Source organism: Zootermopsis nevadensis, unplaced genomic scaffold (genome assembly GCF_977971745.1).
Source record: "Zootermopsis nevadensis isolate Lab colony 2312 unplaced genomic scaffold, Znev_1.0 Znev_ptg000016l, whole genome shotgun sequence".
Classification (NCBI taxonomy): Eukaryota; Metazoa; Arthropoda; class Insecta; order Blattodea; family Termopsidae; genus Zootermopsis; species Zootermopsis nevadensis.
The window spans coordinates 7,951,735-7,978,764 of record NW_028259148.1 but is presented as its reverse complement, the minus strand read 5'-3'; the positions used below and the strand labels follow the sequence as shown (position 1 = coordinate 7,978,764).

General features: G+C 35.1%; 2 protein-coding genes across 12 annotated transcripts in view; both read left to right on the top strand.

Annotated features, from left to right (window-relative positions):
- Positions 1 to 22,933, top strand: part of LOC110826906 (Checkpoint suppressor 1-like) — a 42,861-nt gene extending 19,928 nt beyond the window's left edge. For all 11 annotated transcript variants that reach the window (XM_022058013.2, XM_022058014.2, XM_022058016.2 and 8 more), the window contains 6 exons: positions 189 to 328; positions 1,885 to 2,135; positions 2,959 to 3,062; positions 3,765 to 3,934; positions 4,704 to 4,891; positions 6,577 to 22,933. In XM_022058013.2, coding sequence (XP_021913705.1) covers positions 189 to 328; positions 1,885 to 2,135; positions 2,959 to 3,062; positions 3,765 to 3,934; positions 4,704 to 4,891; positions 6,577 to 6,866 — 1,143 coding nt within the window. In that variant the 3' untranslated portion in view covers positions 6,867 to 22,933. The remainder of the gene's footprint in view (positions 1 to 188; positions 329 to 1,884; positions 2,136 to 2,958; positions 3,063 to 3,764; positions 3,935 to 4,703; positions 4,892 to 6,576) is intronic.
- Positions 22,934 to 23,373: 440 nt separating this feature from the next.
- LOC110826934 (interference hedgehog) overlaps positions 23,374 to 27,030 on the top strand; it is a 66,948-nt gene continuing 63,291 nt past the window's right edge. Inside the window, exon 1 of the mRNA XM_087349584.1 lies at positions 23,374 to 23,543. The gene's annotated coding sequence lies outside the window, so the exon portion shown is untranslated. The remainder of the gene's footprint in view (positions 23,544 to 27,030) is intronic.

Below are 27,030 nucleotides of genomic sequence, written 5' to 3'. Positions count from 1 at the left end.
TCTTTAATTATTGTCTTAAAATGTACTATGCTAAAGCAGAAAATTAATAATTTTCATTCCCACTTAACTGTAGTGTTATTAACATGGGCAAAGTAGAATGTTATTTTTGGGTTTTTGCAAGTAAATTCTCATTTCTTCAGTCATGGTTTGGTTTAATTTCTTTATGTGACACAGGTTTCTGTTTGTAGAATTTAGGAAAAGGCTCACTGTGGATGGTGGACCCACTGTACCGCCCTAATTTAATGCAAGCACTTCAGAAGGCTCCTTTTCATCCTTATACCACCCTTGATAGAGTCTCCATGGTAACAAACAGGGTTCAGGTTAACAGGTAATTATCCATCTCAAGTATAGATTCTTGCAAAGTGCCAGTTGAAATTCAACAGACAATCTGAGTGACATCATCATACAGCTTAATATCTATGTATAGTTTGCACTTATACATTTCACCTTGTCATTATTGTTACCACAATTTGAACATAAAAATAACTGCACCGTTATGAATGGGAGACTGCAATATATAAAGTGTGTTTAACAACTGGTTTGCCATAAAACACCAGGTGGGTGTAAGGGTGATTTGGGAGGTAATTTAGAGTAAAAAAGTGTCAGTAGCAACATTGGCCCTATTTACAACTGTAGCAGAGCTGCAGACATTTAAAGATTTGCAAGCAACAAATATTTGTTTTGGTTGAACATGTTTGTACTTCTGATTCTTGCTTTCTACTTATATCAGTTTTCTATTGATTCTGACCCTACATGAGTACCAAATGTGGCATTGTGTTAAGATAAAATTAACCAATGGTTCATGCCTGCTGAATATGATAATGTTTATTTTATTTATGGATTCTGTGATTGTAATAGTGGAACTGCATTTGAAAAATATCAAAAAGGTTTTTTCTGAACCATTGAGTCCTGAACAGGTAAGTGTATATGATCTGCAGTACCAAAATACACATGCAAGAGGAACTCCTGCATTGAATTATGGATGCTACTACTTACAAGAACACCCCAGGATGATTCAGTGGGACATAAACTCCAGTTTAAAGTAGCAAGGCTGTGTTCTGAAAACCATGGCAAGCGTATGAAACAGTCATAAGATGATCTCATAAAATGTAGCAATAAATTTATCTGATTAATACTCCCATTTATTTTTCCCTGCATGCACGTTCAAGTCACCATAACTCCACTATGGCTGGAAATAGGACCAGTGTTGTATCAACATTGTATACTTGAAATTACCTTCTGAAAAACACTGGATAAATATTCTTCCAGTGATTTGCCATTGATGCAATCAGGTAATTTTCTGGATGAATGTAGTTTTTAGGTACTAAAATAGGGAAGGAAAACAGTGTCTTAGATTTGGGTATGTAATATTTTAAAATTCCTGAAATGTATACGGAAGTATGTTTTATTACATACCATTGAATGATGTACATAATAGCTGGAACAACATTTTGTTAATCTTTGTTTTAAAATAATGATTCTGTCATGTGTCAGTGTAGAGTTTTTACAGTGTCTACAAAGTTGCATTATGCACACTTTACATGAAAACAAATATAGTTTTATTTGATAATAGATGTGCATACATTTTTCAAGTGTGAAAATTGCAGATGAGTTACAGTGAATGTACATTAATCTGAGAGATTATGATTGCCCTTCATGTTATGCTTACAGATAGCACATGTTTCAGATACAATATGTGAAGTTTGTTTGATGAAGAAAATGTGTACCCTCTGCCATTTTTGACTGAAGCAGTGAGCTAGGCACATAAGCATTTATGTTGTCTGATTATTTACCAAATAATTTCAGTCTTGAAATACATATCCCTGTCTGTAAAACATTCTGAATTTTGGAGAAAGGAATTGTAGAACACCATGTATTTTTCAGTCCGTTGGGTGCAGTTGGTCATAGTGAGTTCGTGGTGATTAAATCCAGTAGTCGCCTTCCAAATCCTGACTTGTTCCCATATCTTAGTCGCCGCCTTGCTGCGTCAGGAGTGGAAGGGTTGAGAAGCAGGGATGTGGCAGCTGACAGTGATACCACCACAACAGATGATGCAGATTCGTTGGATGATGTAGATGCAGCTGCTGCGATGCTAGCTCTGAAACATGGTCCTCGCATGCTCACTCCAAAAAAGGGTATGTATAGGTTGTTGCAAAGAAGACTGTTCTTTGAGTAAATAATATCAACAGACAAAGTAACATAAACAAAAATTATGTTCAGGTGAAGATTTTAAAAATATTTATGAGCTGGTATGTGAACCCAGTCTGATATGTACTGTTCTCTTTTCGGAAACAAAATGCAGTAAATGCTTTCGTTCCACACTGATGCACTCTTGCAGTTGCATAGTGAAATAATCCAATATGTCTGTAATGTGTTATGGCAGTTCACATTTCGAATACGCTACTCTTTAGAAAACCCTGTAGAACCAGAAGATCATGGTGGCCAGTTTGAATCTCTGAACTGTGATATTGTTTGATGTGGAAACATTTTACACAACCCTGCAGTATGTGATGTGCCAACCAGTCATCCATCTTGACTGCTGCTTGTATTTTTCCCAATCAAACTCTGTTATGTGCTGTATGTACCCGTGGCCTTGAAAACCTCACCACTCATATCCGTATATATTAATAAACAAAATATCAGTGTTCTCTGCCAGGTCTTGTATTTCATGTCATCGTTATTGTCATTACGTCAATATGTAAAAAAAAAACCCTGAAAGTGAATGAAAAAGTGAAAATATTTTACAAATGAAACACTTACATAAACACTAGCTTATCATAATATATCTTTACCTTTCCAGTTATTAACTGTCTAACAAATTAAGATTATCTCTGCACTTATAATCAGTTTTGCAAGTGAACTTTAAGCTAAGGTTAATCATATGGCTAATAGCCCCTTTTAATAAGGGACTGTTAAGTTCATTTATTACAGGTTAAAAATGCGTAATTTTCTTTGCAGTTGATTGGGATGAACGACCCCAAGGAAATGATGGGGTTGGACAAGCATGTCTGCTTGACATAAGAAACCCACGCAAGAAGACTAGGGCTTCCAAAAACACTCAGGTATATGGCATTTCTGAAATCAAAATCATGAAAATGTAATTCTGATATATTAATGTCAGTGGAGGTGCTGTGCAAAGCTTATGATCTTCAACAAAATACAATGAAAGCAGTCAAGGAAGCTGGTCTCTGAGCTTAGATTTTCATCTGGAACTTTCAAAATAGAAACCAGTCTATAGGATCCAAAATATCAGTTTCATCTCATCAGTTCTTGACTATAAGCCTGACATAACACTGTACTTTACACATAACTTGGGATTAGTATGTTTGCTCTGAAATCTAGGACTCCTTCAGTAATGTCAAGCAGTCAAAAATTTATCCACTAATGCATCTCATATCATCTCATGGGCTGTGTTTGTAAGTTCAGTTCTGAAGTGATTGCCAATGAAGTAAAGAAAAATTGTTTTCAAATCTGGAATGAACTGTGTTAAACCATTAGCATATTTTAATGGCTGCAGAGCATTTCTTGATTAATATACTATGAAAAGTTGCTGGGTGAAAGTCAAAATTGTTTCATGCTCAGTCAACAGTGTAATGAATCTATACAGGTGTTTGCAGTTAATTGAAGGAATTGGTTTGAAACTTTAAATTATTTTTCTTTAGGTATTTGGAACATTTAAAATCATATAGTTGTGATGTATTCCAACTCTTGTTTTTGTGTTAGAAAATATGTTATGTGTTAGAATAATGTCCATGATGTCATAGGACACTGGGAGAAAGGAAAAAATGATACCAGTGATAACAACTTCTCCTAGTGAGGATCACACGTACAGTGCTGGTCCTACAATTGCAGCTGCACAAGGAATTGCCCATCCAGCATTACCATCGTCATCTCCAGAGGAGGCGTTTGAAGAAGGCTCAGAGTCAGATGACAGGTAATAAATAGCCTTGCACATTTTGGGAGCATAAAGGTGGCGACTGACTTGTAACAATTACTCGTAATGTAACATTCGCGGCGATCACGTTACATTACACCACAACTGGTGAGGCACATCGAATGCTCGTTTTGAACGCTCGGCTCGACTGTGCTCGTGTGTGCTCCATTCATTTCATTCAATATGTTGGACATGGAGGTTGTGTTATCTGCGTTCCATTTAATACGCTACTGTTATCTAAAGAACTCGTGAATGCTCGTTACGACGCCGCTTGACTGACTGACTGACTTGTAATGTAACACTCAAAGGGATTCACGAAAAAACCGACAACACGATGGAGCGCTTGCGAGCTTGAGCGGCTCGCATCGAGCGGCTCTGTTCGCTGTATTCACTTGTGTAATGCTCGATTTGTAACACGTTATATTACAGGCAAATGTTACAAGTCAGTCGCCACCTTTAGTCAACACATGAATGTGTGTTTGCACGTGCATGTGTGTGCATGCACACATGAGCGTGTGGATAAGCCTTCACTGATGTCAGGTGCTTACCGGCTGGTGTCAGTACAGCAGAAAAAGTGTTTGAAAAGCCTATTTGTAAAGATAGTAGATATTTGGGTCCTGTAACTTTTACTTTGTAGCTATAATTTAATTTGTCACTGTTGGTGTTGGTCTTCTGTGTTGTAACTCTGTGTGGGTAGATATTAATGTTCCAGATAAACATACTGTCTCCATCTTCAGGGTTGTAATTTCATTTGTTTGGAACATTGCAGCTTCCAGGCTATGTATCACTATAAGAGTATGGAGGATATGGAGGATACACATGCCAAGCAGATTTCTTCTCTGCCTCCATCTGATTCTGAAGAGCAGCGGAAGATTGCAGAAGGAGCAGATGCTCTGCTTAATCTAGCTGGGATTTCTACTCGTAAACGTACACAATGTGTAGCCCTACATCCACCAGGTAAGGTAAAAGAAATCTGTGTAATTATTATCAGTTGCTTGCAGGAAACATTGCTGTTTTCGTTGATGGATGTCCTTGTGCTGAACTGTAGTAATGTTGCTGCTTGACAAAAGGACCAAATATTTTAAATTTGGAACATTCAGTGTTGTGTATGAACATTTGTTTTAAAAAAACAAATGTTCATACACAACACCGAATGTTCCAAATTTAAAAACAGTATGAGTCATGCCATGGTTTTTTGTTTTCCCAAAACATGGCACATGAAATGTGGATTGGTGGGGGTTCGTTGGAAATGGCTGCCATAAGATGCTGCTGTTTTGGTTATAAGACATAAAAGCTATTAGGATTTGAGGTTCTTGTGGTGAGTATGAAGATGGCTTATGGTGAATATGAAGATCGCTATCTCCTGGGTTGATGTGCCAAAAAATCTGGTAGATTCTAACAGATCACATGGTGCAACAACTTAGAAAACAACCATCTTAATAGTATAGTGAATTCTTCTCAGGCTACCAGCTGTGTCAGGTGGTCTTTGTCCTTGTCCTTAGGGTACTTCAGTACCCTGAGGATGAGGAAGATGATGTTTCTTGAAACATTGGTGTTTTCATATTACACCACCTGATATGGCTGGTAGCCCAAGAAGAATTCATTATACTTTGTCATGGTGAAAGCTTCAAATCATGTATCTTAATAGTACTGTTGAACATCTGGACCCATCCTCTACACAAATTTTTATTTCTTTTGCTCGTGTATCAGACTGTACTTGACATTTCACTTATATGATACTTTTATGATAGTAGCTCCTATACCAAGGAAGACTTGACAGAGTATGTTTTGTTTTTGTATCAGTTCATGACATTTTTTGAAGTTTGTTGCTAGGTGTATGATTGAGTGAATTTATTAAGTAAGTCTTCTGTAAATTTCAGATGTTGAGACATGACTCCCTGGTCTCAATACCGTCACCTCCTATATTACATCAATTTGTTTACCATGCTTGACAAATTGTGTTTCTCTATAGAACATTTCACTTGCTATGCTAGCATACTTCACTTCACTTACATTCATATTAACTTTGTGATTTATTTTATACTTTTAATAAAAACAGTGATGTAACTCTATTTGCATTATAAATTACCTTAATGATAAATTTGAAAATTACTTATTCATTTTATACATTTATCATATGTCATTTTTCCTTACTATTAGCTGCTCTGTACTTATGCCTACATTTATTCAAATGTATGAGCTGGGTAGCTTGTCAATTCTTACCTTGAGCCAAGTTTTGCAGTATGATGTTGAGAGGTAAATGGTGTAAATTTGTCCATCTTAAGCAGGCAATAAAAGAAAAAAGTAAATTGGCAATTAAAGACATGAGCATTAAATCAGTTTCATTAATGGATTATTCATGACAGACTGAATGTAATTACAGTGTTAGTATAAATTCATATACGAGATGTTTTGTAAGCAAAATTCAGTGGCCATTTCTCACCCATGTTTCTCCTGATTCACTACTAGATGGCTCTAGCAGACAAATCAGGATTGAGTAGAAATTGTGCAGAGGCAGTGGGCTGGTCACTCACTACTCACAAATGCACACTTCAAAGACTAGGAAAACCTCTGAAAAGGAGGTGGCGTGGTTTGTAGAGCCAAGGAAGAAGAAGAAATTAATATGGCCTTTTGTTATTTAGTCCCTGGGAAACGAATGACTACAAGAGGGCGGAGGAAAACACCGTATCGGCCCCGCCTCTTGCGTTCGATCCGCCCTAACATCAAGAAGAAACCAGAAGTAATTCATCAGCAGAATCAGAAACCACAAACTTTGATAAACAATAACAGTAGCAGCAACAATAACAATATTGTTATGACACCAGGAAACAATGTGAAGCTGCTAAGAACATCGCCCCGATCTTCACTCTTTGGTAACACCAATGAATATGAATTTAACCACAATACAGCTGTAGAGAAGACTAAGAGGTAGGGCCAAACTGCAATAGTGTAGTAATTTTTATCAAACTTTAGTGTGGATTTTCTTTCCCCTGCCTATAGTTATTATTGTATTGTTCAGTGATAATTACACATAATTTATTTTCATGAAAATGTGAAATGTGGATGGTGTGGTTTGAACTTATCCTTGAATTATTCAAATCTGCCAATAATTCCTGCTAAAATGTGCTGTTTGTGGTTAAGAATTAACCTGTTGTTTTTGATTAATGAGAAAAATTGGTGTCCATATGAGGCAATATTGAATTAGTCTTATGGCCATTTTCATGTAATCTAGCCTTTGTGTTTTAAATTTTGATGGAGACCATGAGAATGATAATCTCTGAACTTTTAAGCAGTTGCCATGTGGATCCCACAGCTTTGGCAAAGAAATGCAAATAAATATTGGCAACACCAGAAAATTCTACCATAGCAAATTTATATTGGCTTGCGAGAGTCCATTTAAATCCCAGCACGTGTTACGCTTTTAGGTGTAATGGGGTTTTACCTGGCAATCATTGAGTTCTTCGCTCATAAACAGGATTGGTAAATAATGCCATATTAATTTTGTGTTTCTAAGAGACTTATCTAGGTACATACGAACTCTAATTTGTGATTCTTCATGTATTCTGCTTTTCCTTTTTTGCATAAATCTTGTTATTATATGGAAATGGACATATACCCATGTGTTACAGTTGTTATTTTATCCAATTGGATTGCCAATACAGTGAAACTCCTTTTTTAGATAAATGAAGAGACAGCCTGAAGCTTTTACAGTAACTATAAGTTACAAAATCTTTTTGGGCAATGAACCACTTCAGTCTGGAGCAGAGTGCAGTGTTTTTGGTGACCATGTAGTTCCATTATTCCCACTGGGAAGTGTGAATTGATGCAGCTGGTCACCTGATAAGATTTATCACCTATCAAAATCCAGTATTACCATTATTCTCTATTTGAATATAATTTGTATTTCTGCCATCATTTGAAAGGACAAAACATGATGGTATCCTGCAACCAAGTGTTGTAGTGTAGCAATTATTATTCCATCTTTTGATAGATCTATGGTCATAATATTGGCCCAAAAATGTGCTGCACTGACAGGTTTTGTGCTTTTCTTCAGTTCTGCAAGGTAAATGCAATGATAGTATGTTATTTCAGGCCACAGTTTCTTCTTCCTAAATCATATTTTGTAATCGTCTTGTCATTTCTAAGTTGATGCTGTATAGCCTAAGCAGATGCCATATCTTCATTAAATTAACTATGAACCAGAAAAAGTTATGATGGTTCTGTCAGTGCAGTTCTTATGGGAATGGAAAATGTTGGTCACAAACAGCTTAAGAAACTGGCAATCTTTTGTCAAGCTGTGATGTTTTTGATAGTATCCAAGGATAAGTTCAGAAATATGATGTGATAGTGAGATTCTGTTGTACATCCAAGATTATGTACAGGTGTTGGCTGTACCTTGTAGGTGCAGATCAACTTATTTATCTGCTGTCATGTGGATCCCTTTGAAATGTACTATATCACCAGTTCCCGTATGCAAAGATTGGGTTTCGAAAAACGTCTTCATTCCCCCAGATATTGGTATTGCAAGATGGTAAGTAAGATGTGCCTGACAGGAAAGGTGGAAATGTTTCTAATTTAAGTTTTGATCCTGAAACATGTGTTATGCCCATCGTTATTTAGCTGTAAATACGCAAATTAACATATCTTGGAGTTATTTTGAATATTTACAGATTTTAAATGTGTCTTTAGAGCAACTAAAGCAATAAGGTTGTATTGTTGGAGTTCAACAGTTGATAGTTGAACGTTGAAAGAAAGTGAATGTGAAATCTTAAATATGTGAACCCAGAGAAGTTTTGTTGACAGATGGGAGCATCGGGGTCACATATAGAATTTTACAAATGACTTAAATGTTGAGAGTATACAATTTTTACTCATTAAGTCGGTGCAGTTTTTACTGTTGAGCCATCAGGTGTCCAGTGTGCTACAAACCACTTGCCTTCTTCAGGTTAGTTGCCCATTTTATACTCTTTGTGAACTTACTGACTTGCATTGCCTTTCAGAGAATTAAAAGTTAGATTTATTATGCACTTCTGATGTGTGTAATGGGGCAAAGCATTGGTTTGGTTCCTTAAGATTATCTAAACTGTCAAGTTTATCATAGTCTCTTCTGATCTATGTAAATTATGTAGTAGTATCTTAGCCTTCTCCAGCCCAAGAATTTTATGCATATGTAATTCTGTTCAGTGTGAAGACATGGCCAGTCTCGATCACAATTCTGAGCAATTAGGTTTCATCATTATCACGCTGACTGTAACTTGATAGCATGCCATGGAAAAGAAGTTAGTAAGAATACTGTAATCACAGATATTTCTTCTACCTGAAAAACACCAAAGTAAAATTATTTGCTGATCCCCTGCCCCCATAAACATTAGATTTTCTTGTTGATAAGTGACACAAGATCAGTTTGCAAAAGACTGCTTTTCCTTGTCAAAACATTTGGTCTCAAAAATGGCTAATGGAATCCCGAATCAAAACTAAAAGTGGCATGTTTGAAAAGGATATGTGTTAGAAATAGAGCACCTCATGTTCAGTACAAAGGGAAATATGACAGAAAGTAAAGTGTAAAACCTCTTGATGAAAGACTCCCGGGTTACAGGCCGTGCCAGGTGGCTGAATGGTGAATAAATCATATCTTCTGCCAATGTTTCGGGAACAAAATCTGCTCTTATCCTCAGGGCTGCTTGGTAACCAGTCTGATCCCTTGTTAGGTTGACATGGCATGTCGTAGGATGCAATGGTGGGATTTGTAACACTATGGAATTAGCTGCTATTCACCATTTTCATCATCAAATTAGTATTCCTCTTAATAACTGGACTAAAAATATGAAATATTTGGTTATAAACCCCTGTGAAAGCTATAAATATCAATGATGTTGTTGAGTACTTACAGGTCTTTAAAATGCTACTACTAGAAGTGCAATTGATACATGAATTTATCATTAATGGTTTACTTTTCAAAATACGTGAAGTTACGATTCAGGCTTATGTGCCAATTTATGGTGAAGTATTCAAAAGGATCATCCCATTGAAAATATAAGCCTCTTTGGAAAATGTTGATACTTATGTGGAATTCATCCTTCCTCTTGTGTGTTCAAAGAATGAAGAAAAATCTTTTAAATCATATAAATAGGGAAATGTATTGTTAAAATACATTATATTTGTAGAATGGGTATTGTTTTTGTGTGATACAATTCTAAGTTTTAGGAGTATTGAAGTGCATAGATAATGAAATTTGAAAAAACCGTAAAATGTGTCCAAGTAACAAATGATTACCCATTTATTAACATTATACATTCAGTTAATGTTGCATGATGAAGAGATTAACGTGATTTCATACTACTTTGCATATATTTGGCACTTTCCCAAAGATTTTTTATTTTATTTTACACTGAGCTGTCTGCTGTGCAATTTCATTATGGTGGAGTTGTATCGTTGACACCTCTGAACTACTTAAATATATCTCTGCTATTTTATGTAATATTTTTTATTTTCAGAGTTTAATGCTGTATTTTGATTCTTGTACTAAAAATATACAAATTATGATGTATTAGCCATTTAAAATTTATCTTTGACAAACTGAAGGATACCATGGAATTTTTCTAAATTATTTAAATTGAGGGTTTATACTTCTCTTGCTTTATGCTTGCACTAGTAAGACTATTCTAGAAGTGAAAATCTAAACTTAGTTGGATCAAATTGTAATGCTGAAAAGTGGGATTCAAAATATATGCAAGGGAATTAATATGTTCTTAAAACATTACGACGTCAGAGGGGTTGATGTTCATCTATTTGCTGTTTAAGTTCATTGTGGCAAAGTTGTGTCCTTGACACTTCTGAACTGCTTCCATAAATCTCTGCTATTGTATGTCATTGTTCATTTTAGGATTTTATTGTATTATTCTGATTCTCATATTAAAAATGTGCAAATGGTGGCTTATTTGCCATTTAAAATTGAGCTTTGGATAAATAGAAAGATTTTAGGTCCGTCAGTTTAATGCGTTCTGTTTGCAGTTAACATAAATGTGTAAATGGGACTTTGAGTGTGGTGACAGTAGAGGGCCACAATACCATGTTGAGTGATGATCATAAGTGACTCTGTTAGTGTGCAGAACAATCTGTCACAGAACTTTTCTGCTGTCTTTAAGAATGAGTTCCCTGTTCTTGCCAGATGAAATTAAATTCTTCGTCTAGTGACTGTAGGTTGCACGAGTGAGATGCTTTTCTTATACTCTTCTATACATATTGTAGATAATAATGAAGCCTGTAAAATAGTGATATATACATGAAAGAATATGTACAGTATATATTTCACACATGTATATTTTTTCATTACCTCTCCAGTGATAAGCAAGCTCTTCCTAATACACTCAGCAACAATAGTGTTTGTGTGGGTGAGTGAGTGTATGTGTGTGTGTACGTGTGTGAGAGAAAGAATAGGTGAGAAGTGTTTTTGTTCGCAAACATGAACACCCAGTAATTACATGTGAGAGTCAGCACAAGGAACAGAATGAGCAGCAGGAGTGTCACACTGTTTTGTAAGCAAACAAATTATGGTATAATTTGATAATTTCTTTATGATACAGAAATAGCTGTTTACTTATGTGAATCTGGAAATTGTGTAATATGGTGTTTACTAACTCATGGAACAGAATCATTGAAAAACAGATAGTTATTCATCTAGTCAGGATTAATTTCTGTATTCATAAGGACCTGCCGGTGGACACTGTCCTGAGCTAAATGAATCTATTTTACTTTTCCCCATACCCACTTTATTTAATATTATACCATCTATGCCTACATCTCCCAAGTGGTTTTCTTCCTTTAGGCTTTCTGGCTAAAATATTGAATGCATTTCCCATCTCTTCTTTCTGTGTTATGTGCTCTCCTATCTGACATTTCTTGATTTGATCACCCTAGTAATAGTTGCTGATGAGTACAAATTATGAAGCTTCTCCTCACCACAAGAATGATAGAATCTGTATTACTTCATTAAAGTCATTGCATTCATGATGATGGCTAATATATATATTTGAGAAATGTTTTATATAAGCAGTGTAATTACAGATCCATAAATACACTTGCCCACTTACCATTGGTAAATAACAAAGCCCAGTGGCAAATAAATTTATAGGCTGTTGAAAAATTCATGGGCTAGATGATTCTGTTAAGTGGCTGTAAATAGTATTTCTGGAGTTTGGATGTCAGAACATTTTGGCATATAGTTTGGCTTGGCAGCAAATGAAAGGATGATACAAGCGTGTATACAGTTCTATAAATTGTGATGTTACAATTGAAGACCTCTTTCAATGTGCAAAATTGTGTTGTATACTGCCCTTTGTTTCCACACTCAGAAACTATATTAAGGTATCAGTTTATAAGGTATGATCTTTATATTAGTTACTGAAGGTGTCTGTGAAAGGTCAGTAAGACGGACTGGGGCATATCACATATCACAAAGCAGCCATCTTTGTGACAACTATTGTAGAAATACAGCTAATAGTTTCAGAAATAATTTTTAGTTTTGGGGCCATCTGCAAACTGCAGAAAGATAATTTAATTTCTCTTTAGTAAGAGGGCGTGTGTATTAATATTAACTGAAATCTGCTTCATGTATAAAATACAAATTTTGCATTTTGCTGTCATCTATAAAGAAGTCTTAAACCACGTGGTTAGTACAAATATGTCATAATGATTGAATATTGCTTATCCTATAAACAAATGAATAAAGTATTGTTTTTGTAACTACTTACTATTTTTGCAGAACATTGTATAACCTGAGGTGAGTTCTGATTCTTGAATATACTGTGACACTGGCTGCAGAACTGTTCATGCTAATTTTTGTGCTAACTCCTCGTCAGAAAGTAAAATTCAGCAATCAAATGAAGATAATTGTATGTACAAGTTTATTGTATTGGAGAGAGTAATTTAAAATGGATGTAATTGCTTTGTGCCATAGATACTTTCTTCTTATGGTCATTCTTTGTCTAATGGAAAAGCATCACGGTGACATTATTTTAAATATGTGATACAATTTTTGGGTAAGTTCCCCACTTGTCATTATCGCCTTTAGTTACTTCAATCCCAAGTACCTGTGCTGCAGAAATTCTTGTTCCAGAATCCATGATTAAATTTGGTCTCTGTCTGTCCTTGAGTTCAGTGTTCACTTATGTGCTTTTGGGGAAATTTCCAGAAATTTATATGTAGAAAATGTGAATCAGAATTCATTTACACTGTTTACTGCCTTTGATTTCATGTCATTGTGCAGATAAATTCTTGTTAGGATGACACCAAGGGTAGCATTGTAGTATGCATATCTCTCTTTTCAATAAAAATGTGACTGTGCTGCATGGTAATACAAAATGTCTGCCAGTAGATGGCTCTGCCGACAATAGTGTAATACCTTACTCTTCTGTTAGGTAACTCTTCCAAGTATAAATATGATGTATGAAGTTATGAGAGCAGATAGTGCACATTAATTATGATTTCAATAGAAGAAAGGTGACAAAAACAGTGAATATCTGTGATAATACTGAGAACAAAACTGTGAGTCTGAAATATGGCAGGTAGTAAATATTAATGAAACTCAGAACACCAATGAACTACTCAGCAGTGGGAATAAGTTATTGAATAGGCTGGAGAAAATATGTTCAGTGAAAATAAGATTTTATTGTGGTATGTTATCATTTGAAGCTGAAAAGCTGTTCATAATTACTCTTCATATTCCCAATATATTGTTCCTGGGTCTTTGAAATTGGGTGGAGGGAAGGAAGAAGAATAGAAGATAAAATGAAGTAGAGGTTAGGAAAGGGAAGCATGGGAGTCCTCTGCTAGTGGCATTGGCAAGTGAACTGAATAGGGGCAGATCTGCCAGTTTTATATTATATTTAGAGCCTTAGGCCAGCTTTCCTCTGATTTATCCATTTACCAGAATTATACTTCTTTCTTCTCTGTGTAACTTGCTTTTTCATTAACCTTGAAATGTGCCTAACATATATCAAGTGAAAAATCAAACAGGCTGTCCATTACTCTTCAGTTGTTATCCCATTTTATTTGCAACATTCATAGTAAACAAGATTTGATGAATGAAATGTGTGTGGATACAAAAGGAATTATGATCTGAAATATTTTCATATGTTTGAAAACATGGATTAATACATTTCGTTTTGAGAGAAAAGAGAGAAAATGCACTCCAAGCTTCCTGGGTGCCAAGCATTGGGAAATGAGATATGATCCAGGAATTTTAAAATAAATTAAATTACATACTCTTGCTTTCTCCTGCAATAGTATCATGATCTAAGATGAAATGCAGTATGGCAGTTTATGACATAATATAAATTTAAGGTGTGAGGTAACAAAACGCAGTATCTGACCCTGAACAGTGACCACCAGATGAATAGTACCTTTTACATTCTGCATTATACCTAGACTCCACATTAACAGATAACCACAAGATGCCAAGTGCTTAATGTATAAATTTATTTCAGGCTAAGAGAAAAGAATATCAAGTTTCCATGATCATGAATAGAGTATGCCATGGCACAAGAGTTGTGTGATGCTAGAAATGTGAGCATAATTCTAAAGGAAACAGCAATAGCAGATTGTGTTACCTTAATGTCATTGTAACTTCAATACTCTAATGTAGTTTTTCACTGGTTGTAACAAGTCCATGGTTACAGTTGTGTAGATGTAAAAAAATTATATAACAATAACACATTTATTTGAGAAAGGATAAATACTGAACTCTGTGCCAAATTGTTGATAACTTGTTAGTTTAACAAAAAAGTCATAATATGCACTTTGTTAAATCCTGTACCTAGATTTTTATGTGACTTTATCATAAAGCTGTTAAGGTATTTTTACATACAACCAAAGAATATATCTGCCTACCTCCTTGATAATAATGTGTATGATCTAATTTCACAAGTCTGGGTTGGAAAATAATACCTTATTGTTTGAATTGTTGATATATCTCTTACAATGAAGGATTTACATTTTATGTTTCTTGCTAAGGACTGCCATTTACTAGTATAGATAACTAAGCATTTTATTTTCAGTAATCACAAAGGTGTATGAATTGTTCCTTGAAGGAGCAGCTCTGCAGATGGTTTGTTTTAGAATATCAAAAGGAAAAACAAGAAGAAGAAAATGTTTAAATTTGTACTATTGTGGTTCTGATTTTCAGTTTAGTGTTTAACAGATTTTTGCCTTATATAGAATGTCAGCTAACTAATGAGTGTACTTGCATTCACCTTGTGGCCAAGAATCAAAGTTGTTACTGAGAGACTGTGGCAGTTCAGAGCCTGTTAAAATTGGTATGTTACTAGTGTTTTGTTTTTCTTTAAATGCTGAATTGTAACAACATATTTTAATGAATATATTGTTTTGCCATGTGAAATAAGCCATGCGTTTTGTTGTGTGTTACATGTAAGAAGTTTATAACATGCTATGGTTTGTTGTTAAAATGATGGTGATTGAACATTCCATGCAATATTAATTACTTCCAATGCCTTATATTTTGTTGATATCTTAAATTGAAGTATTAGGATATTTAATAACTTCATTGTATTGGATATAAGCAAAGGTTAAGTTACCTCTTTGCTTAAACATTGCTCCGTATCTGACTGGACATGAATCAAATGTGATTGTTCAGCCTGTATCGAATCACTTTACTGACCGAACTGTCCTGGTTGTTTTGGGTACACCAGCGGTCTTAGACAGTAAAGTTTTTACAAACACACAGACTTCAGAAGCATGGTTGCAATAGGTGAATGTTCAAATTTGGAATTGTATTTCACTATTAAGTTCTATTTTTTCTTTGTAGGTTATAAGGACAGTTTTCTTTTAATAATTACATTCATTAAGATATGTTCTTGTTGCAGAACTGGAATTAAATAAATATTATATTTACCTGACTATAAGATGAGATTATTTTACTCTTTGTTTCCATATAAGAATAGATGATCATCTTACATTAACAAATGAAGAAAAATGCATAAGAAAACATTTATTATGTTTTGTGGGAAATAGACATGTCAGTTGGTACTCAGATTCTTTCATTCTCAGATGTTTGAATTAATGGCATTGAGAAAATACATTATTTATTTGTCCAAAGGGTTATGATGGAAGAAAGACAAGGAATGGAAGGGTGCAGGATTCACCAGAAAGGTACATTGTGTACATAAAATGAATAATTTAAGGAGATGAAAAACAAGTTGTTGCAGTTATGTTGGGGAATTGATGTAAAAATGTTCCGTGGACTACTTTACCCTCTTTATGGGTTTTTTCCCCCAATACTAACAGAGTTAACCTATGGCCCTGGACTTACATGACATCTGTTATATCTGAGGTTATCTTATCAGGTAGATATAATATTTTTGTTCTTTCCATACAACAGATAAGTAAGCACTACCTAAAAAAATAAAACCAGGTAAAGTGGAAACTATGTTATCTTCATATTTAAATTCTGAGCCATTTTAGTGAAATGTAAGTGACAAAACTACCAAGTCGCCCATGAGATTACTGACATTTTTAATCGAGACCTTATTTCCTTTTTTATTGTGGTTATAGTGTTTTACTACATAGCAAATTTTATAAATTTTTTGTGAAAATTGTCACACAAAGAGATATTCTTTACTACAGAAATTATTATATATAGTCACCATTAACATTTATGACATATTGCATCTTATATTTATATATATTCTTGTCTTGCTTCATGACCACAGATAGTTTATTGAAAGTTACTGATATTCAGAACTTAAGTATGTACACATATGACTGTATTCAAAGTGAAGTGTGTATATAGACTCCAAACCATTTATTTTAATTAGCTTGGGCAGGTTTTTGGCTGTATCATTTATGTTCTCAATGTACATAATATTTAAATTTGGCTGTGAGTTTTAAGTCTTCTTACATGAAACCAGAACTTTTTAATCACCATATTTTTGGAAGGTTGTGACTTTCTTAAATTATGAAGTGAGAATTTTACTTTGTATATCCTATTTTATCTTTAGATAATTGTTAAGTTTTCTTCCACAGATTCAGATTTTGTTAAAAGTGTGGGATGACTTCATAGAGCTGGCTTTAAGAATATGAAAAAGTGATTTTTTTTAGTTCTTTATGTTAAGTGAATTATTTAAAAATAAATATGTGAAAGTATAAAAAATTAAATCATCACGGATATAATTTGCTGGTCTCTAACCCCATCAAAATGTTGCATATCACTTTTGGGTGAACTACAGCAGGGAATGGTAATGTAGGATTTGAAAATTTTATGGTGGTGTGAAAGAAGAAGAAATTATTAGGACACATAAATGTGATTACAGTGGATAATTTAAGAAAGATGAACAAATGAAACAGAAAAGCAGGACATGCAAGAGCAACCAGAAATGTAAAATAAAACCTATGAAACAAAAGAAGAAATGATAATTTAAATATTTGTTTGTTTTATATCCTTTATTTTTCTATCCAGTATTTCTTCTTGGTCTCTTTCATGTATCTGCTTGATTACATATTTTGTTTTGATTAAATTTATTAACTCTTGCAGATTAAATTTCATTCATTCCTTCAGCAAGTTTGGCTCCTGTTTTATGAGTGAGAAATTGACTATTCTGTTAAAAAAAATTGGTTTATTTTGTAGAATTTGTGTGCCCCATTTAGTGGTCTTTTGTATATGCATAACATTTTGAAACTGTTTTATTTAGTTAGTTTCTGTGTCGTTTTTTTAATTTTGGATGTACTGCATTATCACTATATTTCCAGATTTGTATTTCTCAAGTACTTATTATCTGTTTCATCACTTGTAACAGTCTTACTTCATTATTTACCATAACAGCCATTATTGTCTATTTTATGAGACTACCATAGCACCTGCAATGTTACTGCAGGAAAATTCAACAAGTACAGTCAAACCTCGGTTCATGAATGCCTCGGATCACGAACAATTCAGTTTACGAACAAATTTTCCGAACACAAAGCGTCTCGGATGACGTACTGTGTCTCAAGTTACAAACATGCAATCCGTCAACATCGTGGAGCAATAAGCTGGGAGTATCGGCGTCTGCAGTATTCGTAGAAGAATGATCCAGCATGGGGCCAAAGAAAGACACTGATAGCAGCAAAGTGAAAAGAAAAAATACCAATATCATGATAGATGTTAAGAAAGAAATCATAGCCAAACATGAAAATGGTGTTCGTGTCTCTGATCTTGCTACTTCTTTAATCCGTGAAATTTGTGCAAAATGGGGTGAGGTGCAAAGTTTCGTGGAACGATATCACCCCGATAAAGCAGTAGCAAGCCACAGCATAAACATTTTCAATGATAATGCCATGTGTCACTTTAGTAACATTTTAAAACGTAGACAAAAACAAATCACACTGGACAACTTTTTAGTGAGACAGAGGCCCAGTGAGTCTGATGCAGAGTCGAGTGGTGCCAAGAGACAGAAAAAAGAAAGAGAATCCCCTTCCAAACAATAACATTTCACTTCCTCACCACCTTCCACTTACGCCGTCAACTCTCCTCCATACAGGTACGGTAAAACTAAATTAAGTTTTCGTCTATATTTGATCTGCTTAGTGTTGTGTTTATTTTTGTTGTGATAGATTTAATGGTGTCCATTGATTTTGTGTTAAGAACTTGTGCACAAAGTACTGTTGTAAAATTTTAAATAAGCAATCATCTGGGGTCCAGGAACGGATTAATCCATTTTACATTAATTCCTATGGGGAAAATAGTTTCGGTTTACGAACGACCTTCAGGAACGAATTAAGTTCGTGAACCGAGGTTTGACTGTACTTACAAATGCTTCACACCATTCTCCTTTATTGCTTGGTTACTGAGCTACAGAAACCTTCTATGCCATGATTGAGACCCAGGACAGACTTTTGTGGTTGTTTCCTTTCTTCTTATAATCTTCCCACAGAAACAACTGTGATCTTGGCACTGTTTGTCTGTTGTGTTTAATTTATGAGCTGCAGAAACCATTTTCATTGGGACTCAAACTCAGTTAATTTTTTTAGGTTGTGGTTATTGTTCATGTAATTTTTTTATTTTATTTTATTTATTTATTTACAAGTTTCAGAAATCCAATAGTGGAAATGCTGAAACAAATAACTTTGGTCTAGGCACAATTCTTCTATAATTCATAGTTTCTGAGCTACAGAAATGCATGTTCACTGGGACTCAAACCCAAGAAAGACATTTGGGGTTGGTTGTGGCCTTTGTTCCTGTAATCTCAAGATTTAAGATTTAAATTGCAGTGAAAACATGAATTATGGCTATATGGATTTTGACAGATTGTAATCTTGTAGGTGCCTTTTGTCATTCAGAGGAATACATCTCCAAAAATGTTAGAAATACCTACAGAAGTACATGATGCTACAATCCAGACGACCACATTCCACATTTAATTTTCTTTCCTTGGCTGTTGTGTTTTGTCCTTTTAGGTGTTCTTCACACTCTAGTGTGCATGAAGAACATGCATCCATATCTATCTTCCATTTTTCCTGTGTACACCCAGGATAATTGTCGCACAACAATGTGGGTCAGGGTCCTATTACTAAAACATCATTGCACAACAGTGGGAGCCAAGATTCTTGCACATTGCATCTTTTTGCGCAACAGTATAGTCGGCACAGTAGCTTTTGGCCGGTGGAATTTTCAAGGGGAAGGCTAGGAGCGAGTCTCTTGTGCGATAGTATAATGCTGACTGCACCGTGGAGCTTATCGGACTGAATGCCCAAACAATAGAAATACACTGACTTTGCCACCTCAGGTACACTGAGTAGGCCTGTCCACCAGCTCCGCTAGCTTCTCCACCGGCCAAAAACTACTGAACTATAGAAATTTGGATTGCATTTGTGCAGAAATAATCTGAGGTCATTGGGACCCATTGTTGTTTAACAGCGATCTCAGTTCACATTAGTGCAACAGTGATGTACAGGATGTGGCATGACTGACAATGATAGGTGCTTATTGCCTCTGAAACGTTAAAAAATTGTTACAGACTACATGGTGTGAAATCCCAGTAGACATCTTCATTGTTTATCCTTAAGTTTGAAAATTTTGGGATACCAATATTGAAGTATTTTTTGTTAAATCAGTTTCTTGTAAGAGCCAGTTTGGGTAAACAGTCTGTACAGAATAACGCTCTATGAATGCATCCCATTAAAAACCCTCTAAAGTCTGTATTTTGAGAGACAGGTAACTGGCAGTGAATCTATTGTAAAAAAATTATGTTGCTTTTGATGCCTCTTTTATTTTGATATGTGTCAATTCAAATTTTAACATTTTGCTTTTTATCTGTGTAAAAATACTATTTTTTACTGTAAAAATAATTTATTTGCATTGTAGGACTTGTAAAAGGCATGAAAGACTGAATTTTTATGAGTGTTGCTCCTTGTCTTCCATTTGTTATAAGTTTATTTTTCACTGGTTGATCTATCCATTAATTTTAGGGTTAAGGGAAAAGTTTTAGTATTTTAGCACTCTGTATGAAGTTCTGGTACACAAAAATTGTCATATGAGCTCTTATAATTGGGCTGAAATATGAATGCTTCTGTATTGAACAGTATTTTATTTCTTAAATAAAGTAATTAGTTATTTTCATATGAACTTAAATGTGGAAATAAAATATTATTTAATCTTGAAGGTACTCATATTTATGTTTGCTGACTTGTTATAGAGGTAGAAAAATGATTATAGCAGAGAATTGTAGTATTGAAACTTGTCTCTTCCCCAAATATTTCAGACTCTGGAACACCCAAAACCTAAGACATTCATTTACATTTAGAGAATTACTGACTGAGATGATGGAATGGTTCTTCAACAGTCAGTGTTACTCATTGTTTTATTGTCTTACAGACTCTAGTAATTTTCTACAAAGGCTGTAATAGATCAGTCAGTAATTTCTTTTCATTTTTAGAGTTATTATGGGATTATATGGATGAAATATATTTTCTTCCTTGAGCTGTAACTTCTCACTTCTGTTTGATAGTGTAGGTAAAGGACTCCATGAACTTTGAACCCTGCCAAACGTCCGTTAGCTCGGAGCATCTGCTCATATGTGCATGTGTTCAATTATTTCCCTATGTAAAGGAATTTGTGCTGACAGCCAGTCCAACTTGTCCTGAAGTGCATTGGTGAGTCATTAAAAGAAAATGACCAAACGGCCTTGAAGTACTGAAAGAATGAAACATTCAGTTGGATTTAAAGTTTGTCTTGGAATTAGAGATGTCTATGTTATTGATGGTTGGTTTGCAGTCAACTCAGCTGCTATGGTTGTATGCTGTTATCTGCTCACCGAAGAATCAACATGTATTTAAAGAACTGATATTTAAAGTAATCTGAATATGATAGTGGCATTACCTGAAGATCAGATGTAATGGTAATGCCATCATGACTGAGTCTTCTGCATATAGGTTTTGTGCTAATGAAAGTGGCTAAATTATAATAAATATTTTTGAAAAATTTATTCATATTTCATGTTGCATTGCATATTTGCATTTTATTGGAAAGTGTATGTTAGAGAGTATTTCGTCCTCATTGTTTCTATAAGCAGTGATATTTTTAATGACTTATACCACGTAAAATTTTGGACTTCAAAAAGTGTATAAACATGTCTTGTCCTTGGAAGGAAAAAAATAGTGCCCAAGATGATGATGGAGTTATATATGAATATATGAAGTTATTGTATGCAGTAATGACATAAAAGCTCCATCCTTAAAAAGTTTGTGATTCTTAATTTAGTTTATACTAAGCTGGAAACAGCCTTCATAAACAAGTCACACTGACATGTTTCAGTTACCCTATGTTGAAAAACATCATTTACCATATGTGTTGAACAATTTCCTCTGTTAGATTGTGCTGTATTAAGGCATTTTACCATAGCAGGTGAGTTAGGACAGGAAGTGAACAGTGAAGGGTTAAAAGAAACCAAATAGTGTTGATGTCAGTAACTTTTGTTCTGGAAGGTAAAGAAAAAGAGTTGCATTCAGTCTTTTTCTGTATTATTTATAATTTGGAATAGAATTGTAGGGATACTTCACTGACTTCAGAACACATGGCTTAGTCTTCAGTTCTAATTATTTTTAAAGGAAAGCTCTGAAGAAAAGTAAGAAATCCACAAAGACCTCTCTCCATATTTGTGGTTTACTTCTTTGTGGTCAGGCTTTCAATAATACAGTATCATGAATTTTCTTTAAAACTTTCCTGTGGTGCATTTTTGAAAACTAGCAGCTTCTTAGCGTCTAACCCATTTGCAATATGTCGTAGTCTGCACTCTGCTGCTGTACAAGCAACATCTTAAGAAGTTTACTAATTATGTTTTCTGTGTAATCATGCTTCCCTAAAGCAACATAAGTGATGTTAGAAATGTGATTGGAAGTGTGAAAGCTGTGAAGATGAGAATAATACATGATTTATTAAAAGGGTGCATATATTTATCAACAAACTATGATCTTGTTAATGATCATCTCAGGAACGTATCCCTCGCGAATACGGAGGTATTCCTGATACTTCATTCACACACTTCCAAATTGTACAGTTGGAAATATTATGTTAAGTATTGTGTTTATGGATAAAACTTGACAGTTAACTGGCAGTTTTGCAAACACAATCATCTATACCCAATAAAAGTTTCTGAAGTCAAGTCCTGCATCTTTAATAACAGCTAGCCAACTAAAGCAATAATATCATACTAAGGAAATGTTTTGATGTCAAAGAATAGTTTTCTTTTTAGGATGTGAAAGAAGTTTATATGGATCTTTAATACAGTTATTCTCTAGTATGAATGTTTGTAACAATTGCAAGAAGATGACTATATCATACATGTTATTTTATTATAACCCACAGTTGGCTACAAGCCTAGGATGATAACTTCCAGTTATTTGTTCATGCTTTACAGTTTGTAAATTCCCACTTGTTTGGAATGGCTTTGTACAGGTGTACATATCAAGCTGATATTTAAGAGTGAGTGGAAAATAAACTTCTGATATGGACATTGTCTTATATTCTCTTTGGAAATAAGTAACGTTATTTTTCCTGTTGCCCAGAGCAGTGTGCAGTGTACAATGTGAAGTTATTTTACTGACCAAGTCAGTTACATGCGAAATAAACCTATGTAGGTCACCATATCATTAAATTGATCAGAAATTTGTTGTGGGTCTTCTTCATCAAATGATTTTGTTGAAGAGTACTTTAAAATTACGTAAAATGCAGGTCCGTTTAGGTGTATGACTTGTATTTGATTTTGTCTGTACAGTGTATAAAGATTGAGACATCGAGGCTGGCAACGAGTTATAGTTTCATTAGAATCCAACAGGTTACACTCTGTTTAAGAACCCACCCACCGACTTTTTAACCAATAGAATTGTAATTCCATTTACGTCTTGGCCAATAGAAAGCTTAATCTTCAACACATTCCTAAAATGATACAGAAGCAAGGCAAATGCGGTATCATGGCTCCGGGAAGGTGATTTAGTTTTCAGTTGCTGCATCGTGATTTCTGTTCTGTATGACTGTAGCGTGGAATTTTGTGTTGTTGACATAGAATGTGCTACTCCAGATTCGTGCCCGTGAAGAATCCGTTTTAAGTGAAGAGGTGAGAAGGTATGTACAGAACTGAAGGTACTTCATGCTTATTTTCTTATTTTGTTGTTTTGAAGAACAGTCAGGCATGTTTACGCGTTGAATGACCAACCACAATAAACCGAACGATACCTATAAACAACTTCGATTTAGAATGCAACTGTGGTGTTCTGGGTGTAAATGTCATATAGCAGCCGTCTTAGAACAAAACAAAAATCAACATATAACGGAATTTTGAATGTGTAGAGGAAAGATTTTCCAAGTGTGTGTGTTGTAAGATGGGAACATAATACAGTTTTAAAAAGTAAACCTACAGTCGCAAAATACAGATTTAAACTTGCGTAGAACATTGACAAGTAGTAGGATTGGACGGTAGAAATTGTCTGTATATGAATTAGACATGTGGGAGGCCGGCGAAATACTTTTATAATGGTCATATTGTTTAATATTGAAATTGAAGACAAATAGCAGTTTTGAATGCGTGTAAACTATGTGGTCAGTTCATAAACTAGTGTTTGTGTCATGCGGGCTTACGATATCTCGTATTTCAAGTCTGCTGGTGATTAGATGCCACAAATTTTAATTCTGGCTGTAAGTATATCCTGCACACCGTTAAAAATTATATTAATTTTAACCCAATTCAGCTCCCTCTCCAGTGTATCTTTCAAATCCTCGCGCACTACATTCGCTGTCAAACTGCGCATGTGTGATAACATTTATTTACTGTAATAATGTTTTGATTAACTCGGTTGGTCGGGAGGCAGTTGCTGGGAGTGCGTGCTTGTGTAGGAGAGAGGAGAGAGGGTTGCTGGATGTGCATGTGGTATCTCAAGATGTTCACTTAATGAACTGGAATTTAATTTAAACCGATTTTGACAGATATGATGTGGCTTGGGATATCGAATTTAATTGCTTCGTTATGGTTTGGTATATGAGAGCATAATTGTCTCGTAGTCGAGCTGGAAAGCGTATGCTGTTAATAATGTTGTAAATGTAAGTTAAAGAGGCCAGAAACACGCATTTGAAGTTTATTATAAATGAAAAGTGTCAATACCCATATTGATGAAACTGTTGTCAATCCGGGCGGAATTAACAAGTTATTGAGGTCCTAAATGTCACAGAGTAGTAGAACAGGTCAAAGAACAGCTTCGAAAATGGACGGGCCCGCTACCTGCAGATGCCATCCACCTTCTTTCGTGTCGGTCACTTTTATACATCTTCTTGGCGTGTTTTGACAAGGGTCAGCTTTGCTCGAGTTGTTAAGTGAGCATTAGTTAACAGAAGTAATGGTTCATTCATCATTCTCTGCGTAAACTTTTATTTCATATCCTCAGTGATATTCTGTCGGGGGTTGAATGTCACTCTCACTGACATCCCCTGCGATTGTGTATTTATGAAACGTTTTGTGAAAAAAAACTGCAAGAAAAGTTAATTTAAGCATTTTCTCGTTTCGAAGGTCTGCTAATCTGAGTGATTATGGGAGGGGTGAAGCTTGTAGGCAGGATTTTGGAGGTATCTATTGTGACAGTAACAGAACTAATTTGCCGCATGAGAGGACACGTTGCTCTGTTGTGAAGCACGGGTTGACAGAGTGCTAGATATTATCTTCTGCTTGATGTAAAGCAGTGGAGAGCAAAACGGCACGTGAAAGAAAGTTTGAGCCGTGTTCCTGTGTTTCTGTAATACTGCATTTTTATCAGTTTGCATAGTCTCGGTGTATACAGTCCCGGAACAGAGAAATTATTGTAATCGCAGATAGCAGTAGACCTAACAACAACGCTTTGTTACTCAGAATCCGAAGTCCACTTCCCATCATCGCTACCAATCGCTCTGAGATGCATTTTGACGAATCATACATTTCATTTGAAGTGGACATTTCCCAAAAACATTTCCCCACTAAAAATTCTGTTTACCACTGTTACTAACAGGGAGTCAGCAATATGTGCGAAAGGGTCGACTAGCTGAGTAGGTTCAGAGCTTCTTTTTTTGGGGGGGGGGGGGATTCTGTATTACTATAAGTTTTAAGCTTTTTCGTCTCATTTCTTACTTCCACATTGGAGTAAAATATGTCACAAAAATAGCTGTACTATTCCATATGTATTTTAGTTCAGTGTGTATTACGTTTTGTCAGAATGAGATAATTTTGGGGAGGGGGTATCAGAAGGGTTGAGAAACACTGATGTATTCAATGTTTTTCAAACATTGCGTTTGCATTACCAAATAATCCGGGCAGGTACGAGGCTTCACGAGTTCCGTAGTATAAAATATTTTACAGTGAAAGGGTTCTCTAGGACAGTGGTATTCAACCTTTTTTGTTCGCGTACCCCCAGATATAATTTCTCTTAAACTTTGTACCCCCAAAGTTATTGGTGTATAATTCAAGTTATACATAGTATATAATCTACATCTAAAATAAATTAAATAAATTACATTACTAATTATTCAGTGTTTATCATAATTTTTTTTTTTAAATTTCACGTACCCCCTAAGATGTCCTCGCGTACCCCCGGGGGTACGCGTACCCCAGGTTGAATACCACTGCTCTAGGACACTCATTTTGGGGTTTCATTCCTTATCGGCATATTATTATCCTGCCATCTACCTCTAGGTCTTCCAAACGGTCACTGTTCTTTTCAGGTTTTCTGGCTAACACTTCGAATACATTTCACATTTCCTATGCGTTTTGCGTGTTATATCCATCAAATCAAGGGCGAAATGGGCAGGTAATGTAGCACGCATTTAGGATACAAGAAATGCGTACTGAATTTTAGACGGAGAACCAGGGCAGTTGTGAATGGTGCCAAGCACATTGCGACGACAAGTATTACAGTGAATGTAGAATTTTTTCTCCGCTCAGTCCCCTCTACTGTTTGTGTCGGAAATGTTATGTTTAACAAAATTATTTAGATTTTTATATGTGGTAATAATTATGATGATTCAAGTACAGGCGTTCTACAAGAATTGTTTTAGCAATTCAGAACTGTTACGCGTCTCAGAAGTCATGAATTTGGGCAAATATGAAATCTGCTACCATTACAACAACTCAAGGGGTGAAAATAGCGAGACCGAATGTGGGAGGTGGGGGCCTACATTCTTCAGAGGTGTCAGCTGAAGGCCAGCAAGTGCTGTTATAATTTCATGAATCCTTTAGCGTTTTATTGCAATTGTTAGAATAGGTTTATGTTTTCTTGAACTGTTTAAGGTCCGGTTTTCTTTATTGGTTCCGTATAAAACTACTGCATCATGAATTAGGAATGCGATTGGTGTATATTTCATAATAGAATTCCTTTGCAACAGTCAGGAATAAATGTAGATTATGTGCTCATAGATTTATCTGAGTAAGTAGGAGGATGATAGGGGAAGACAGTGAATAAGAAAGAGAGAATAAGAGAAAGAACATCTTTCTTCTTTTATTTTTACTTTTCACTTCTATTCTCTTTAACTCTTTTTCTCTCTGACTCCTTATACTAGTTTTTCTTTTCCTCATATCTAGATGGAGACCTGCTAT